This window comes from Saccoglossus kowalevskii, chromosome 7 (genome assembly GCF_978046115.1).
Source record: "Saccoglossus kowalevskii chromosome 7, keSacKowa6.1, whole genome shotgun sequence".
Classification (NCBI taxonomy): Eukaryota; Metazoa; Hemichordata; class Enteropneusta; family Harrimaniidae; genus Saccoglossus; species Saccoglossus kowalevskii.
The window spans coordinates 38,973,761-38,993,833 of NC_140647.1; the positions used below are offsets into that span (position 1 = coordinate 38,973,761).

Sequence of the window (20,073 nt, forward strand, 5' to 3'; positions counted from 1 at the left end):
TTGATGCATGTCATCGGTTTTAAAATGACAGACTGGCGGCCATTTTGTTTTAATGAATATGGTTCTAGTGCCATATCTCCGACTTGCTTTGACTGATTATGTTCAGATTGTATATATTCATTATACATCATGTCATAGATACAGAGATGTAATCAAAATGGCCGACTAGTGGCCAATTTGTTCTAATTAATGCTTTTCCAGAGCAATATCTCTCAATTTGGAGAAGTACTTGTTTCAAGATCAGATACAAGATGACTGAATGTCAACCATTTTATTGTTAAAAAAATCATCATAATCAAGCAGCTATGTTACTATAAAAAAAAATCCAACTATATTACCATAAACAAAGATATACATCTTAAATTTAAAAACTAACAGAGACTGTGTCATGCATGGTTTGTTTCTCTTGTTTCCCCCCTCTCACTACCTTAAAAGTAAGCATTGATCAAGTTGTAGTGTTCTGGTTTTACCATTTGCCTGTGCTGCCCGGAAATCAAATTTTTCAACTGGAGGTAATGATGCCATATTGGCAGGGTGTTTGGCTTGTCACGTGCAAGTACCATATATATCCGGGTATGAGCCCATGCCTGGGCAAACGCCCGCCCCCCACTTTTGACACAATAAAGAAGTTGAGGTCATATCCGGGCACACGCCCAGGGGGTCTTTTTCTACACAAAAAAACAAAACAAACTATTTTCTATTCATTGACTGTGGTTGTATTAACAGTTGACTTTCTTGAAGTCTGTCGTGATGCTTATAAAAATTTCTTTAATATAATTGTTAATTGCGTAAAACAAGGGGTGAATGTGAAATAGCTGTGACAGCTTTCTGTTCACCACTGATTTTTTTCAGAATCATAACAGTCAGCAAGTCTATAAAAATATATATTAAAGCAGAAACGATAGTTCTCTTTTTCAATTTGAAATATGTCGAGGCCCTAAAAAGGGCCGGCCTTTTGGTTTGTGCTTCCTTAGAAACGATTCAAGAAATTCGTATAAGGAGAGCCGCTAAGCAAGTGTTGCACTCGGTCGGCTTTAGCGTCGTCGACAATGAAACCAATGTTGCAATATTGTAGCAACCCGTACCTGGGAGAGTGGTTGAAATCACATTATTAATGGGAGCAGCTCGCAAATCCATAACTGGGGCCAGCAATTTTGCAATGTCACGCCGAAGACTGCCAACTTTTTTACCATCTTTCATCACCGCTATTGCATTTCTGTCATGAAAACTATTCTTCTGTCGTTGGATATCCTCCGCGATATCCATATAGTGAGACATTCAAACCCCTGGAACTTGCTGAATAATAACTTTCACCGTGATTGATAAGCGTCAAGTCTAATAAGAAAGCAATGTCACGATTTGACCTTTATGATGAAATTCTAGTAGTGATGTCATTCTTAGCCAATCAGTAAAGCAGATGCATAAAGGTCAAAAATGATTGCCAGACTGTAAACAAAAGCATCGCAGCAGCGCGACCCCATTTTTCTTGTCTCTTTAATGTGATTAGACATGAATGAAAAGTGCCAAGCTGACAGACTGCGAAATCCGTGGATTAAAAGTCCAAATTGTGATCGACGAACTTCAGGAAGAAGTTGTAGGGATTTTGTTTGACGGCTACAGTGACGCCGACTTGGACTTTGAGGGATTTGAGTTTGACGAAGATGGCAATGAACGTACAAATAAAGATCTGAGAAGTTTTTTCAAACACCTATGAATTTTTATAATTTTTACTGTGTAAATTTGTAAATTATTATTGATCTTGTGTGACAGTTGATTCGTAATTTGTCGAGACCGGAAATCATTTCACGCAGTTTAACCCCTGACATTTTAATTCATTTTGAGTTCACACGTATTGGGCGTGTTTGTCGGCAGGAAAATCCTAATTCAATCGATTCCTCACTGTCGATTTTTGATATTTCTGGTTTATTTGTCACATTATAAGCAATACATTAATTTTGTTTTACTTCTAATGCTGCATATTGTTCATTTATTTCCGTTGCATGTTTTCATTTGTCGTCATATTTCCTGCCGCAGTTCGATCTGCGTGTTGTCAATTTTTTTTGTCGGGGATCTCCTAACAAACGCCCACCCCTATTTTTTGGCAATTTTCCATGTTCAGGACCCTGGGCTTATACCCGGATAAATACGGTAATAGATATTGAGCAGAACCCAATGATGCTGTGGAAATGAATGAGTGTAGCGGTATCAATAATGGCGATGTTAGACCAGTGTGTTCGTAAAAACATAGCACTGTGGCATATACTGGGGAGAACACTCATATCAATCACATTATAATGTAATTTCTCTCAAAATACTAAATTTGTGTTTGTCAAATTACATACAATATCATGCATAGCTATCCACAGAAGTGATGGGCAAGCACCGAGTTCTGTTCTTTCATTATGATTTTTATCTGTTTATAGGTATGTCTGAATCAGTTCCATCTGGTACCAGCCGCAAAGAGAGGAAACAAATGAAACCTGCACGGGGAAGAGGAAGAGAAACCCACCATGAAAAGAAACAAGTAAAATTTAACTGGAATAGAACAGAAAAGGGGAACTCGATGAGGTAAATGTACTAAATATATTTCTTTGATCAATATTTAATCTTATCTGTCGTAACAGATCATGATTCAGGCTTTTCTCAAGTCATTATGAATTTTCATCACAAAGCAATATCAGTCCAGGTTTAGGACTGAATAAAAACGCAATAATAAACCTGTTATCTAGTGCATTTGCTCTGCTAGTAGCATATTGACTTGTCTATGCTCAAAATAACTTGTATCTGAATAATCTAGTATACAATAGTTTTTGGAATACCTGCAATTTATAAAGATGTGTTTCCAATATAGCAAATATAGAAATTCTGATCTTTTCTTCATTTATGTGTATTTTATTTTTCTTACATCATAATTGTCATCTAATAATAGTCTTCCAGTTCATAATGATTGGTTTGGAAGGTACAGATCTAACCCAAATTCTGAAGCCACCAATGTTGACTGTCGATCAAAAAACTTCTCTACTGAGAAGTGCTGCGTCTATAGCAAGATATTCAACAAAGACAAAGCAAATATAATGCACAGGAAAAAAAAGTTTACCCTACAGGAGGTAAGAGAAAAATATACTATTTCAGAAATGGGTTAAGTGGGATGTATCAATATACAAAATGGGGTTAATGAAATGTACTGCAACAAAAGAAAGGGTCTACTGTAACATTTAGTTGTGAAAAATACCATCAGGGTTTATCTAGAAAGAATGAACAAGAGGGAGCACATACAGGCGAGGGAGCGGAGCAACATGGCAGATCAACCAGGAAACTCCATATCAGAAAGTTTCTGCACTGTTTTAATGGTGTATCTATCGCAAGTGAAATATTTTTGGAGTAATTTTAGTGTATTTGGTGTCCAGACACATTGTCAGCTGGTGTTGCTGGGAAGTTTTCAGTGAAAAATATGTTTGAGAAAGATTTTATGTTGTACGGCAGCACGGAAGTGCACGGCTCAAGAAATATATTTATGAATTGGAAGTTCAATCAGTAAGAGGGCGCCAGCCAAGAGTATCAGGGTGCTGCGTCTGTGTTCCCCGTTTTAGAAAAACCCCTGTACATAATCGGAAGGAGTACAATCCTGGTTCTGTTGTTTTGTTGCTTGCTTGCTTGCTCGCTTGCTTGCTTGCTTGCTTGCTTGCTTGCTTGCATCACATTTGCTACGTTAACATTAAAAGATCTTGGCACATACTGAAATTTTTAATCTTTTGTGTCTGCAGAGGGATTACAGCAGTTGTGTTAGTCAGTGATCCACTTGGGACCACTGCTCATGCTGAAATCACGCTTTCATTCTTTTGCCTCAAATATAGAAAACGATATGCATATGATGCTAATAAAAATTGCCATATTGAAATTATATCCATTTGCTGCTGCTGCATTATATCCATGGTATTTATTACAAGTCATCGTGCAGAAGATTCGAAAAACAATTATTTTTTCACGTCTATGTAGCATTGCAAAAAAAACTGTTGCAGCAGCACCTAAATATTGTCCCAGCATGCACCACTCCTGAGTACTAGTGTAGTGTTGTCGTCTCCACCTCAAGAGAACTCATAAAACTGTTCTTTATAAAGTTTGTACTGAGTAGTGAACCTTCTTTATAAAGTTTGTACTGAGTAGTGAACCTTCTTTATAAAGTTTGTACTGAGTAGTGAACCTTCTCTATAAAGTTTGTACTGAGTAGTGAACCTTCTTTATAAAGTTTGTACTGAGTAGTGAACCTTCTTTATAAAGTTTGTACTGAGTAGTGAACCTTCTCTATAAAGTTTGTACTGAGTAGTGAACCTTCTTTATAAAGTTTGTACTGAGTAGTGAACCTTCTTTATAAAGTTTGTACTGAGTAGTGAACCTTCTCTATAAAGTTTGTACTGAGTAGTGAACCTTCTTTATAAAGTTTGTACTGAGTAGTGAACCTTCTTTATAAAGTTTGTACTGAGTAGTGAACCTTCTCTATAAAGTTTGTACTGAGTAGTGAACCTTCTTTATAAAGTTTGTACTGAGTAGTGAACCTTCTTTATAAAGTTTGTACTGAGTAGTGAACCTTCTCTATAAAGTTTGTACTGAGTAGTGAACCTTCTTTATAAAGTTTGTACTGAGTAGTGAACCTTCTCTATAAAGTTTGTACTGAGTAGTGAACCTTCTTTATAAAGTTTGTACTGAGTAGTGAACCTTCTCTATAAAGTTTGTACTGAGTAGTGAACCTTCTTTATAAAGTTTGTACTGAGTAGTGAACCTTCTTTATAAAGTTTGTACTGAGTAGTGAACCTTCTTTATAAAGTTTGTACTGAGTAGTGAACCTTCTTTATAAAGTTTGTACTGAGTAGTGAACCTTCTTTATAAAGTTTGTACTGAGTAGTGAACCTTCTTTATATAGTTTGTACTGAGTAGTGAACCTTCTTTATAAAGTTTGTACTGAGTAGTGAACCTTCTTTATAAAGTTTGTACTGAGTAGTGAACCTTCTTTATAAAGTTTGTACTGAGTAGTGAACCTTCTTTATAAAGTTTGTACTGAGTAGTGAACCTTCTTTATAAAGTTTGTACTGAGTAGTGAACCTTCTTTATAAAGTTTGTACTGAGTAGTGAACCTTCTTTATAAAGTTTGTACCGAGTAGTGAACCTTCTTTATAAAGTTTGTACCGAGTAGTGAACCTTCTTTATAAAGTTTGTACTGAGTAGTGAACCTTCTTTATAAAGTTTGTACTGAGTAGTGAACCTTCTTTATAAAGTTTGTACTGAGTAGTGAACCTTCTTTATAAAGTTTGTACTGAGTAGTGAACCTTCTTTATAAAGTTTGTACTGAGTAGTGAACCTTCTTTATAAAGTTTGTACTGAGTAGTGAACCTTCTTTATAAAGTTTGTACTGAGTAGTGAACCTTCTTTATAAAGTTTGTACTGAGTAGTGAACCTTCTTTATAAAGTTTGTACTGAGTAGTGAACCTTCTTTATAAAGTTTGTACTGAGTAGTGAACCTTCTTTATAAAGTTTGTACTGAGTAGTGAACCTTCTCTATAAAGTTTGTACTGAGTAGTGAACCTTCTCTATAAAGTTTGTACTGAGTAGTGAACCTTCTTTATAAAGTTTGTACTGAGTAGTGAACCTTCTTTATAAAGTTTGTACTGAGTAGTGAACCTTCTTTATAAAGTTTGTACTGAGTAGTGAACCTTCTTTATAAAGTTTGTACTGAGTAGTGAACCTTCTTTATAAAGTTTGTACTGAGTAGTGAACCTTCTTTATAAAGTTTGTACTGAGTAGTGAACCTTCTTTATAAAGTTTGTACTGAGTAGTGAACCTTCTCTATAAAGTTTGTACTGAGTAGTGAACCTTCTCTATAAAGTTTGTACTGAGTAGTGAACCTTCTTTATAAAGTTTGTACTGAGTAGTGAACCTTCTTTATAAAGTTTGTACTGAGTAGTGAACCTTCTTTATAAAGTTTGTACTGAGTAGTGAACCTTCTTTATAAAGTTTGTACTGAGTAGTGAACCTTCTTTATAAAGTTTGTACTGAGTAGTGAACCTTCTCTATAAAGTTTGTACTGAGTAGTGAACCTTCTTTATAAAGTTTGTACTGAGTAGTGAACCTTCTTTATAAAGTTTGTACTGAGTAGTGAACCTTCTTTATAAAGTTTGTACTGAGTAGTGAACCTTCTTTATAAAGTTTGTACTGAGTAGTGAACCTTCTTTATAAAGTTTGTACTGAGTAGTGAACCTTCTTTATAAAGTTTGTACTGAGTAGTGAACCTTCTTTATAAAGTTTGTACTGAGTAGTGAACCTTCTTTATAAAGTTTGTACTGAGTAGTGAACCTTCTTTATAAAGTTTGTACTGAGTAGTGAACCTTCTTTATAAAGTTTGTACTGAGTAGTGAACCTTCTTTATAAAGTTTGTACTGAGTAGTGAACCTTCTTTATAAAGTTTGTACTGAGTAGTGAACCTTTTTTATAAAGTTTGTACTGAGTAGTGAACCTTCTTTATAAAGTTTGTACTGAGTAGTGAACCTTCTTTATAAAGTTTGTACTGAGTAGTGAACCTTCTTTATAAAGTTTGTACTGAGTAGTGAACCTTCTTTATAAAGTTTGTACTGAGTAGTGAACCTTCTTTATAAAGTTTGTACTGAGTAGTGAACCTTCTTTATAAAGTTTGTACTGAGTAGTGAACCTTCTTTATAAAGTTTGTACTGAGTAGTGAACCTTCTTTATAAAGTTTGTACTGAGTAGTGAACCTTCTTTATAAAGTTTGTACTGAGTAGTGAACCTTCTTTATAAAGTTTGTACTGAGTAGTGAACCTTCTTTATAAAGTTTGTACTGAGTAGTGAACCTTCTTTATAAAGTTTGTACTGAGTAGTGAACCTTCTTTATAAAGTTTGTACTGAGTAGTGAACCTTCTTTATAAAGTTTGTACTGAGTAGTGAACCTTCTCTATAAAGTTTGTACTGAGTAGTGAACCTTCTCTATAAAGTTTGTACTGAGTAGTGAACCTTCTTTATAAAGTTTGTACTGAGTAGTGAACCTTCTTTATAAAGTTTGTACTGAGTAGTGAACCTTCTTTATAAAGTTTGTACTGAGTAGTGAACCTTCTTTATAAAGTTTGTACTGAGTAGTGAACCTTCTTTATAAAGTTTGTACTGAGTAGTGAACCTTCTTTATAAAGTTTGTACTGAGTAGTGAACCTTCTTTATAAAGTTTGTACTGAGTAGTGAACCTTCTTTATAAAGTTTGTACTGAGTAGTGAACCTTCTTTATAAAGTTTGTACTGAGTAGTGAACCTTCTTTATAAAGTTTGTACTGAGTAGTGAACCTTCTTTATAAAGTTTGTACTGAGTAGTGAACCTTCTTTATAAAGTTTGTACTGAGTAGTGAACCTTCTTTATAAAGTTTGTACTGAGTAGTGAACCTTCTTTATAAAGTTTGTACTGAGTAGTGAACCTTCTTTATAAAGTTTGTACTGAGTAGTGAACCTTCTTTATAAAGTTTGTACTGAGTAGTGAACCTTCTTTATAAAGTTTGTACTGAGTAGTGAACCTTCTCTATAAAGTTTGTACTGAGTAGTGAACCTTCTCTATAAAGTTTGTACTGAGTAGTGAACCTTCTTTATAAAGTTTGTACTGAGTAGTGAACCTTCTTTATAAAGTTTGTACTGAGTAGTGAACCTTCTTTATAAAGTTTGTACTGAGTAGTGAACCTTCTTTATAAAGTTTGTACTGAGTAGTGAACCTTCTTTATAAAGTTTGTACTGAGTAGTGAACCTTCTTTATAAAGTTTGTACTGAGTAGTGAACCTTCTTTATAAAGTTTGTACTGAGTAGTGAACCTTCTTTATAAAGTTTGTACTGAGTAGTGAACCTTCTTTATAAAGTTTGTACTGAGTAGTGAACCTTCTTTATAAAGTTTGTACTGAGTAGTGAACCTTCTTTATAAAGTTTGTACTGAGTAGTGAACCTTCTTTATAAAGTTTGTACTGAGTAGTGAACCTTCTTTATAAAGTTTGTACTGAGTAGTGAACCTTCTTTATAAAGTTCTTCTTATGCAAAAAGACGGATTTTGCAGATAGTTCACAGCTGTATGTTTAGTAATCTTGTTCCGATCACAAAAGTAGGAAGTAAATACGAGCATATGAGCAATTGCCTGTTGTCGTCCGTGTCAACTTTTTACTTTTTCGACTTCTTATTGAAAACTACAATTGTTAGATAGACCTCTCAGATTTGTTCATTTCATTATGATATCTTCAAGTTTCTAATTTTGATGAATATTTTTGGTAAAAAGTGATATTTTCGAATTCTTGTTAAAAACTGCAAATCCGATTGCTTTGATGTAAGTACCTCAGATAGACCTCTTTCAGATTTGTTCATTTTTTAATGATATCTTCAGTTCTTTAATTGAAATGTGCATTGCTTACAGTGGAGCTATCTCAGCCGAGAAGCTGCTCGTTGGGACGTTAATTATTAGATCTGCCAGACTGCTGGTAGTAATGTTAGAGGCTACCGGTATGTGGAAGGTACAATGATAAAAGCACAATAAATAAGTTATCTGGATTCATGTGTGAAAGTTCCACTGCAAAAGCTCAGACAGATAATTAAGTGTTTTACCACTTAATATGACCTGCCTGGTGATTATGTGAAATAACCTGTGTACTAATTCATTCAATTTCTCTCCATAGACTATAGCCTTAGAGGAGAAAGATGCATATCGTAATTTACTTCAGCAATTCACTGATGCATACTTACCCACAGATACTTCCTGTTCTCAATTATCAAAATCTACATTCATTGAAGCGGATACAAGGCAAGTAATAACTTGTGGGTTTTGATGCTAGCGCCCTCTTGTGGTAGAATCATGTTGAGGTAATAGCATTCTAACATTGATGGGCTGAATATCGCCAGTGTTACACCGTACTTGTCTGACTCAGCACCCATGCTTGACCCCATCACCCATCCCTCACTTTTGGGGCATTTCTATTTTTGGTTCACATATTCGGCTAAGTGTCCATCCCTTTCAAATTTGACTGCCAAGTCATAAAACCTGGTCTTTGAGCATTATTGTTTGACTATATACTATATATTTTGATGGTATGTAAATAATATTGTAATAAAATGTGCATATTTTTTGCGATCACTTCTATTTCATCATTGTAAAAGTGTTATGAAAATCAATGACAATGCAACTCATTTTACAATTGTCATTTCACCAAAAAAGACTTTTGGCAATTTTTTAAGTGGGGTGCTCAATTTAAGTGCCCACCATCCTCAAAACATGATATTGTGAGCTGTGTACCCTGGGTGCTAAGTCGGACGAGTATGTTAAATCCAAGCTATTCCTCATTTTTCCAGGCAAGAAGACCGTCCGTTCAGAGTCGTATTCTAGAACCCTGTGGACCAAATTTGTTCATTCTTTGCATGTGGCTAGTACCATTAAAGTCCTACTATAAACCGCATCCGTTCTTAACAAAAAATGAGAACTTGAAAAGTACCTATTACTAACCGCACCCCCAATTCAACAAGACCGTGACTGACTTCATTGTTTCAACCAGCTGGTCAAAAACGACATTGTTCCTAGTCCTATTCATTTGTTTTGACAACATGCCTAAAAATATTCACACCTATTTATTGTTCAGCGGTGATAAGATGTCAGACACGCAATGAAACTGCTTTTGTTCTGGCGGCAACCTCTGTCAATACTCTTTCTGAATACGTCTGTGTTTCGTAATTTTCGACAATGAGCTGTTATCATTGTAAAAGTGTTAAATTCTAATTCAATGCTCAGTTTATCTTTCGAAAACAAATAATTTTTTGATTTGAAAAAAAAATCATGCCGTTTTCCTATGGAAATCAAAGCCAAAAGATCGCACTACATTATCGGTAAATCTTTTCCGTGTTGCGTTCACCATGAGGTCGCTGAACTGTCATTAACATGCATATTACATTAAATATACTGAATAATATTTTTTATCATATGGACAGTTTTTTTTGATTGACTAATTTTAGAACCAAAGTAAGGCCTTTCACTCTTCCCTGACGCCTATTCAAGAGATTGTACGGTGTATTGTTTGTTTTGTGCATGTGTTGTGGACAAAAAATGACCACGCCCATTTAGTGATTTGCAATATGTACATGTACGTAATAGAAACCGCACCCCGAACTTGAGTTTTGATCTCAATTTTTAAATTTATACATTGTAATATAAACTGCGGTTTATATTAGGACTTTAACGGTACTTTATCTTGGACACATGCAGAAGTTTACTGATTAGTCCCCGTTCGGACGCAGTCCGAAAAAGGGAACTTATGTTTTGCCCTGTGTGCGTCCGTCCGTGCGTCCGTGATCACCTGTATCTCGAATATGCATGGATCGATTAAGTTCAAACTTCACTCATACATCACACATTATATGGGACATATGCACATGCATTTTTTTCATGATCCGATTAACGATAGCCGAATAGCGGCCATTTTAAGGCCGAAAATGCATCAAAATCGCACATTTTCACCATTCCGGACCCGGATCTCAGTTATGCATGGACGGATTTCATTCAAATTTGGTACATACATTAAACATAATAGGACCTTGATGCACGTCATTTTTTTTTTCGGATCAAGTTCGAAATAGCCGACTGGCGGCCATTTTGTTTTAAAGAATTCAGTTCTGGATCCGTATCCGAGACATGTCTGGATTGATCGAGTTCAAACTTCACACACACAAGGTACATCATGTCACAAATATGTATGTGCATTTGTTTCATGATCTCATTAACGATAGCCAAATGGCGGCCGCTTTAAGGCCGAAAATGCATTGAAATCGCACATTTTCACCATTCCGGACCCGGATCTCAGTTATGCATGGACGGATTTCATTCAAATTTGGTACATACATTAAACATAATAGGACCTTGATGCACGTCATTTTTTTTTTCGGATCAAGTTCGAAATAGCCGACTGGCGGCCATTTTGTTTTAAAGAATTCAGTTCTGGATCCGTATCCGAGACATGCTTGGATTGATCGAGTTCAAACTTCACACACACAAGGTACATCATGTCACAAATATGTATGTGCATTTGTTTCATGATCTCATTAACAATAGCCAAATGGCGGCCGCTTTAAGGCCGAAAATGCATTGAAATCGCACATTTTCACCATTCCGGACCCGTATCTCAGTTATGCATGGATGGATTTTGTTCAAATTTGGTACATACATTAAACATAATAGGACCTTGATGCACGTCTTTTTTTTTTTTCGGATCAAGTTCGAAATGGCCGACTGGCGGCCATTTTGTTAAAGAATTCAGTTCTGGATCCGTATCCAAGACATGTCTGGATTGATCAAGTTCAAACTTCACACACACATGGTACATCATGTCACAAATAGATGTGTGCATTTGTTTCATGATCTGCTTAACAATAGCGGAATGATGGCCATTTTAAGGCCGAAAATGCATCAAAATCACGTATTTTCACAATTCCAGAACCGGATCTCAGTCATGCATGGATGGATTTTGTTCAGATTTAGCACAATGTGTTGTACATATGCAGGTGCATTTCGGTCATGATCTGCTTTGAATGTATATGTCACTCAAATATGAACGGAACGGGGACGTGTCATTGACAATGACTTGTTTAATCCTAAGATGGCCTACTAGCATCCACTCGTTTTTTTTGGAAAATGTGGTATTTGACAGGATTTGTAATTTTTCATTCAAATTTGATACAAACATTATACATGTTGATACATGTTCATGATTCATTTGTTTCATGTCTGAATCCAAAATTACCAACTAGCAGCCAATTTGTTTCTATATTTATCATTGACATGCCAGGCTGTCTATGGACGACTTCTTCTCCAAAACCACTGGACATTTAGTTCTGATTTTTGGTATGAAGATTCCTTATCAGTTAAAGATAGTAATTTGTTCAAGAGATCAACAAATCTGATAATTGGGTCAAAAAAGCTGAAAATTTATATTTTTGTCAATTTCTCAAAAAACTTCAGTCTGATAGACTTGCTGTTTAGTATGTACCCATAGGTACCTGGGCTGATCCTCTGTTTGGGCTGTGATGTGGTAGCATTATCTTCAAATTTGTATTTTAAATGAATTTTTGATATTTTTAGCCAGATTTTTCAACTTCTTCTTCAAAATTGTCAGTCAAATTGGTTTCATATTTAGTATGTAGGGATCTGGGGCAGACCTCTCAAGGTTGTTCATTTCGTAATGATATCTGCAATTTTGTGCAATTTATGATTTTTTTTCTGCATTTTTTTTACATGGGATTAAAGAATGCATAGGCCTAAGCAGTGACCATCAGCTTTGATATTTGGTGTGAATATACCCTGTGGAGTAGATATTGGAATTTCTTTATAAGATAGGAATTTTTGTTCATATATCAGTCTAAGATTTAGCAAATTGGGTCAAAAAAGCTAAAAATTTACATTTGGGAAGATTATACAATGATGCCATATTGAAATTATATGCTCACAGGGAGATATGTAATGTTTCCCATTTGTTTTGTCAACTGTTTCTCATTCTCACATAGCACATGGTAGTTCTAAGTTTTCTTTGATTGGTTTATTGTGGTTGTAATGAAACCATAACCACATATTTAAATGTGTATAGACATAATTGATTTTGGTGGAAAATTATGCAAATTGCCTAATTTACATACCAATATTTAGGCTATTTTGGTGATAACCATTTAATATGTTTTAATAAAACTTGATGCATAGATGTGTTGGGGCAGTTTCCAGATATATTTAGTTTTTGGTGGAAATTTAAGCAAATTATCTAATTTGCATATCAGCTAGTGAAATTCAAGCTATTTGGGTGCTATTTAAAGAACCATTCAACATATTTCAACAAAACTTGGTATATACATGTATTACGAATTCAGATAATTGCAAATATCATATTATGTTATTCTCTCAACACGCTGGAGTTTTTTTAAAGCTCTTTTTGATTCTAATTTTATTGAATATTTCTGTTATTTTTGTAAAAAAATTCCACTTTTAGCATTATGTTTTATTGTCTCACTCACTGCCTTTTGGGTATTTGTCATATACAGCACTAATCTTTTGTACAATAGCCGTTGAGCAACGAAGTCCGAAAACGGGGACTATTAATTTGGGTTTAGCAACAGGCCATTTGCCTATTATTTCAGGTGTGAAGGTTTCTTATTGGTTGAAGATGGTAATTTGTTCAAAAGGTGTAGATTGACTAATAAATCTGCAAATTAAGTCAGAAATGCCAAAACATCTCAATTTTTCTTTCAAACAATTATTATTATAGACAAGCTCTAGAATCTGAAGTGCCCTCTCATGAAACTGCTTTTTTTTTAAACTGTACAATTTCCCTATTTGATTTTCAACAGGTAGCACTTACAGTGATCACCCACATACAGCATTGCTTAAAGTGCCTGTGAAATGGCTGCTATTTTCACGCCTAAAATTATCATTTGATACATAAATATTATTAATTTTTATGTTTCTAAGCATGAATTATTTTTTTTAGGTGAAAAAATGTGTTTCAAACTCAGTCTACGGCAACTTTATTTTTGTGTATTTTAAAACGAGGCTCCTCATTAGCTTCTCATTTGCATACAGAAATTCCCCTTGTGACGTCAGAAGGGGAAGTCGCATGGCAGCTTGCATTGCCGATACGTGTAAATAAGGCAAATTTCTTGTGCAGTTTTCTCGTCTTTGACTAAATTGTCACTTATGTACTTGTTCATCGGGGAAGAATGGACCATGATGAACACATAGTATCAATTTTTGTTGCATAGGGTTGAGTTAGATGCGAAATATGTCCGTTCTGGTGCAGCTGGTCACGGACACCGGCGCACGTTTGTACACTGTCGCTGAACAAAATAGAATTTGACGTCGGAATTATCTCGTTATTTAGCAGGTTACTAGGCACGTCACTACACTGTTTTATTTCATCGATCGTCTGAGTGAAACTTTCAAAATTAAAATAACAGAGAACATATTCTGACATTCTAAACATTAGACTATAGTGATCACTATAAAATAATTAAAAAAACGACAAATCACAGTTACTAAATAAATGACAGCCGCGAGGAAATAAATTGACTTTTTGTTGAAATAGGTGAACGCGTCGGGTCACGACGAGGGCAAGTGCGTTAAAAGCGGCGTTTAATGACCCCCTCTGTCCGGTATCAGCCATTGTCGCCGCCTTCAGGGCTTCACCCTCGCCATCCACGGTCCCAGCGTTTGTCCTCCCCTGCAACTCTCCTAGGCCACGTCCTGTTCCATGGCCCTTGTTTGTGAAGCGTTTGTCAGTAAAAGCGGCGTTTAATTGGATAACAAAAATAATCGAGATCGACACACATACAGATAAACTCTACTAGAGTGACTGCGCAGATCAAGCTGCAAGCATGGTGGTAAAAAAAGAACAGAGGTGTGAATTCGACATTCAACACCAATCACCAAACAATTCAGAAACTTTTAGCCTTCGAAAATGAAAACAATTAGAAGTGTGTAAGGGCTGTGTAATTTCCTGTTTGTCCGACGCTTCGTTTTCGTGTCACTGTCAAAATTATTGCTACCTTTTACCTAACAGGGACTAAACGATAAAATGATAATCACGATCGCAAAAAAAGTCAACTCATTTGAAACACTTGCCGGACGTCTCTCTCTCTCTTCTAAAATCCGCCTCTGTGATCATGGGCTGGTCCGGAATCTATTTCTTTCAAAAGTGTTGCGCCAGGTTTACGTTAAGTGGCTTTCGTCCACTGATGTCGCACCTTCGGATCGATTAGAAACGTGTGAATACATACACTATGACTATACGTTTCACTGCAACTGCCCTCAACACAACACAACAACTAAAAACTCTCTCCCAAAAAAAAATAAAATAGACAAAAAAAAAAAAAAAAAAATGAAGAAACGCTGACCGAAAAATGTGTATCGTTTAAAACTATACTGAATGACGGCTCGGGGGATATGACTTCCTCTCACATTTTTGTCATTTGGTGGCGCACTTTCGGCGAGAGTCGGAAATCCGGAAACAGTCGACCGTTTCAGGATAGGTGGGCGTGGCTACAAAACGAGAAATATCCCAAATTTACTTGGATACGAGTAATCATTTTCAGCAAAAAAATCAATAACTGCCCATTTCAGTGGGACACAGATCTAAAATGGGAAACGTGAGGGTGGGCATTGCACAGGCACTTTAACTATACATTGACAATTCATACAGTGATCATCCACATACAGCATTGCTTAACTATACATTGATAATTCATACAGTGATCACCCACATACAGCATTGCTTAACTATACATTGCATGCTTAAAGCAATACCAATTACTTGTGAAATTTTCTAATTTCAGCTACAAAATTTAACACATACAGATTCTTCTTGGCCTTGACACACTTGAGCAAGTACATGTATTGTATATTATATTTCTAGTTTGTTGCTTAGCTCATGTTATATTTACCGTCAGGACCACTGGTCTATTTTTCTCTTCAAATTATACATGTTAGGTACAAAACAGCATTCTGATTGGTTTATAAAAGGCTTGACCCATTAGGTCAATGGACGTTGTTGCATGTCAAATCATGCATTATGGCCGAAAGTGTTTTTCATCGAGGGTTTGCATACGATCCAACATATTTGTGAGTGGAAATAATGATGAAGATTTTGACTTTGACTGTGTTCCAACTCTAATATTTTTACCTCGTAAATGTGGGTGGTACGTAATTATTATTGTAATAAATATTGCTCTGGTAAGTGCCCATCCCTAAAAAATCAAGATTTTTTACTCCCATGTGCGAAGCACATAATGGGAGTCTTTGCAGTTAGTGTGTCTGTATGTACATGTATGTACAGTACAGTTCTCGCGGAAGCTTTGGCTTTTGTGGCATCATTGTCGCCTACGCATGGCTTCATTGTCGCCTCAGCATTGCATCATTGTCGCCTCAGCATCGCATCATTGTGGCATCAGCTTCGCATCATTGAAAATTGAAGCTGTGTTCGCCTCGCTATTTTGTGGCATCATCATGGCCTCAGCTTCGCAGTCTCATGGCATCAACATGGCATCAGCTTCAACTTATTGTGGCATGAGTATGACCTCATTATTTGCACGCAGAAGGGCAGTAGACAAAAACGTGTACAGAAGTTCGATATGTAATCGATTTGAAATTCAAGGCGAATAAAATAATATGATCAAGAGTAAAATGACATTTTAAAAAGATATCTTGTTCAATTATTTTAGTGTTGCGAGTATTGGGCACCAAAAACTTTGCGAAGTATATTACAATCGGCAAGGTGACGAGTTTCATATTGACTGGAAGGAAAATCGTGATAAATTCAAATCGTCGTTCTGATACAACACAATTTGTTGTATGCGAAGTGAAACTGTTCTTGTTATAAAATTACCCTTTTTTCGCTCATTTTATTTGCTGCTAGAAGAGCAGATTCAGACTTCAAATTTCGGTGGTATTTTTCTGTGTTTCGTTTAGTTTTAGCCGAGTCCGACCCCATGCCCGGACTACTAAAACATGCAATACACACGTACGCTGCCTGGTCAGTCAGCGTCGTCGCCAGTCATCTTGATACAAAGTTCCAAAACAAGTGCGTACATTTCCAACATATGATTGAATGGTTGTGGTGGCGTCGGTCTGGTAAAATTTGACAACCAATTCTCAAAGTTAAGTCACGATCAGTGATCTGAGCTCGATCTATACGTACTTTAAAAGTATTCTCACAAACATATTTTCGAATGAAAACGAGCCACATGCCCTGTAAAAAATCGAATAGCGCTTGACATGCAGGAATAATTTATTGGGCTTCAGAAAAAAAACGTGTCCATTTAGTGTGGTCGTAAATATTTGGTGACCAGCCTATGAACAATTTGAAAATCATGATTCACACGGAAGTCATTCGATACTGAAAATCATCGACCCCAGTCTGGTTTACCTTATTTCCCAACTCGCAAAACTGATTTGTATCTCAGCCCTGTTTTTTTTTTCTTTTTTTTGAACTGAGGTCAAATCCCATCCTTTTGTCAAAATATACCGATGTTTTTCAGTGAATAATTGCGAAGCCTGTCACAGCACAAAAAAAACTTTGTGAATCGACGATGGAGATTGGATGGTACGACGACCCTTCAATTTGCGTTAAATATGTTTTGTTACAACATCATTGATTGGCTGAGAGTCACCTGATCGGAGCACGACCTGGGTCACAAAACCATATTTGTCCGTATTATCAACAGGACTTTGCGAGAAAACCACACCCACATTTTCAACCATTTTAGCGCGGAAGTTGCCAACAAATGTCGAAAACTCGTGAATTTTATGAATTCGAATAAAATAAAGCTAGCGATTCGTAAGACTGGTTAATAATATATCCCCCGATGCTCTTCGATTTTTTTATTTCAAGGTGAGAAGTGGATACTAGTAGTTGAAGTTCCATCGATTTCAAGGCGACTATTTAACCGCGACAACTCTACGCTCTGTTGTAGTTTCGCGAGGTAAAACAAAAATACAATAAATAATACTTGTTTAATTATTTGGTTGTACAGCCCGCAAATTACGGGACATGATCCCCATGAATTGCGATAAATAAATGCTGCTTGTGTTGAATGACGGACGTCGGGACCGTTTGGAGAAACAAATTACGGTCGGTAGACATTTCAAACAAATGAAATTATTAACGAAAGGCGAGATTTGTCTAGGTATTTACGATCATACGGTCATATCAAATAAATACAAAATTGACAAATACACAAAGAGGTGCAATAGTAGGTCATTTTTATTTTAGCCTTAGAAATATTTTCTTTCACTCAGTCCACGTCCATGCGTGGGAATTCTATTTAGCTTCATGGTCCTTCGGCTTGTCTTCTGCTTGGGGGGAAACAACAATAATTATACAAATCGTAAACTCAACACAATCAGGAAAAGAAACCCAGACAACCATGTTGTACTTCTGTTGAATACATTTTGTAGCAGTGCGTCACGTCGGAATATTGTCTAAAATACAGCCAAATCTAGGTCGAAGGGTCAGATTGCGTGCATATAATTATAGATAGTTAAAACAAAAAGTATTTTAACTTTTGACGGTTGTTCAACATCTATGCACGGTTACTAAACTAGTAACCGTGATCTATGAAAGCAGAAAAAATTTCGTAGTCCGAATTTTTGCACGGTCGAAAATAAAACGGAATTTGACCGGTCAAAAGCGGAAGCGGTCAAGAGGTTTGGGGGAAATGAGTACAGTACTTCTTTGTTTGATGAAGCGATGCTGATGCCACATTGTCGCCATAATGAGGCCACAATGAAGCGAAGCGATAATCGCCTAACTTTTTAATGTCGCGACATTGATGCGACGATGATGCCATAACGATGCGATGCTGATGCTGAAGTGAAGCCAAAGCTTCCGCGAGAACTGTACTGTATGGGGGTGTGTGTGTGTGTGTGTGTGTGTGTCCGTCTGTCCGTCCGTCTGTTCCACTGCTATCTCAAGAACCATACATCGGTTTTTGATGAAACTTGGTGCATAGATGCTCTGGGCCAATGCGCAGATTTGATTAGGTTTTGGTAAAAATCCATGCTCGTTAATTACCTAATTTGCATGATAATTAGCTAATTTTTGACTCCCATGTGCGAAGCACAAAATGGGAGCCTTTGCAGTTAGTGTGTATGTGTGTCCGACTGTTCCACTGCTATCTCAAGAACCATACATCGGTTTTTGATGAAACTTGGTGCACAGATGCTCTGGGCCAATGCGCAGATTTGGTTAGGTTTTGGTAAAAATCCATGCTCGTTAATTACCTAATTTGCATGATAATTAGCTAATTTTTAGCTGTTCCACTGATATCTAAAGAACCACTCATTGGATTTTGATGAAACTTGGTACATAGATGCTCTGAACATATGCGCAGATTTGATTAGTTTTTGGTAAAAATCCAGGCATATTAATTACCTAATTTGCATGATAATTAGCTATTTTTTAGTGGTTCCATGACTGTTCCACTGATATCTAAACAACCACTCATTGGATTTTGATGAAACTTGGTACATAGATGCTCTGAACTAATGCTAGGTTTTGATTAGTTTTTGGTAATAATCCGTGGATACTAATTACCTAATTTGCATAATGATTAGTCAATTTTCGGTTTTTCCACTGATATCTCAAGTACTAATCATCACATTTCAATGAATCTAGAATTATGCAGAGACCCAATCAGTTTTTGGTAAATATTTGTGCATATTAATCACCTAATTTGCATAATTAACCAATTTCCAACTTTCACACTGATATCTAAAGTACTAATTTCCATTTTAATGAAACTTAGTACAAAGATGCTCTAGGACAATGTACAAACCTAATTAGTTTGGGGTAAAACTCTGTTCAAATTATTTCCCTAATTAGCATAATAATTCATAATTTTTTGGTTCTAATCACATTTCAATTAAACTTGGTACATAGAATTTTTGTTACATTGCGCAGACCTCATTAGTTTTACAATCAAATCTGTTCATGTTAATTTTCTGATTTGCATAATTAGTTTTCAGCTAAGTAATTTCAAATTATATTTAATGTGTCTCCAATACTCTCAGCACATGGGAGTTCTTTCTAAGCTTTCTTTGATCTGAGTTGAGGACACTGGGCTCTAACGCGTTTCAGTATGGTATATCTCTGTACATGAGCCTGGACAAATGAAATTCAGTTTGGATACAAAAAATGCATAAATAGCATATCCTGTTTAATTTCTGACCATATATTTTGATATCTGTTGATACCAGACCAGCCAATCATTCACTCTCAATTGCTAACTATGCTTTTGGTCCATATTCCTTTTTTTTGGCATGAATAATAATTCCAACGGGGACTATGACTTGTTCAATTATATTTCCTTCCTAATCTTAATTAGATTTTCTAGAATATTTTGATTTAGTTATTGCAGTAGCTGAATGTGTTTTAAGTGAAAAGAAAAACACACTAGTGTGAGGGCGCTGTAATGCTCAAGTTCTTGAAATCCTGTCGCTGAATATAGAAAATTGTTACATGGCTCTATTATCTCTTGA

General features: G+C 35.9%; 1 protein-coding gene across 1 annotated transcript in view; it reads left to right on the forward strand.

The window, feature by feature from the left end:
* The window catches only part of LOC100376078 (sentrin-specific protease 1-like), a 45,505-nt gene that overhangs the window by 11,878 nt on the left and 13,554 nt on the right, over nucleotides 1-20,073 (forward strand). Inside the window, exons 4-6 of the mRNA XM_085501550.1 lie at nucleotides 2,424-2,568; nucleotides 2,930-3,107; nucleotides 8,696-8,820. Of these exons, the coding sequence (XP_085357676.1) occupies nucleotides 2,424-2,568; nucleotides 2,930-3,107; nucleotides 8,696-8,820 (448 nt within the window). The remainder of the gene's footprint in view (nucleotides 1-2,423; nucleotides 2,569-2,929; nucleotides 3,108-8,695; nucleotides 8,821-20,073) is intronic.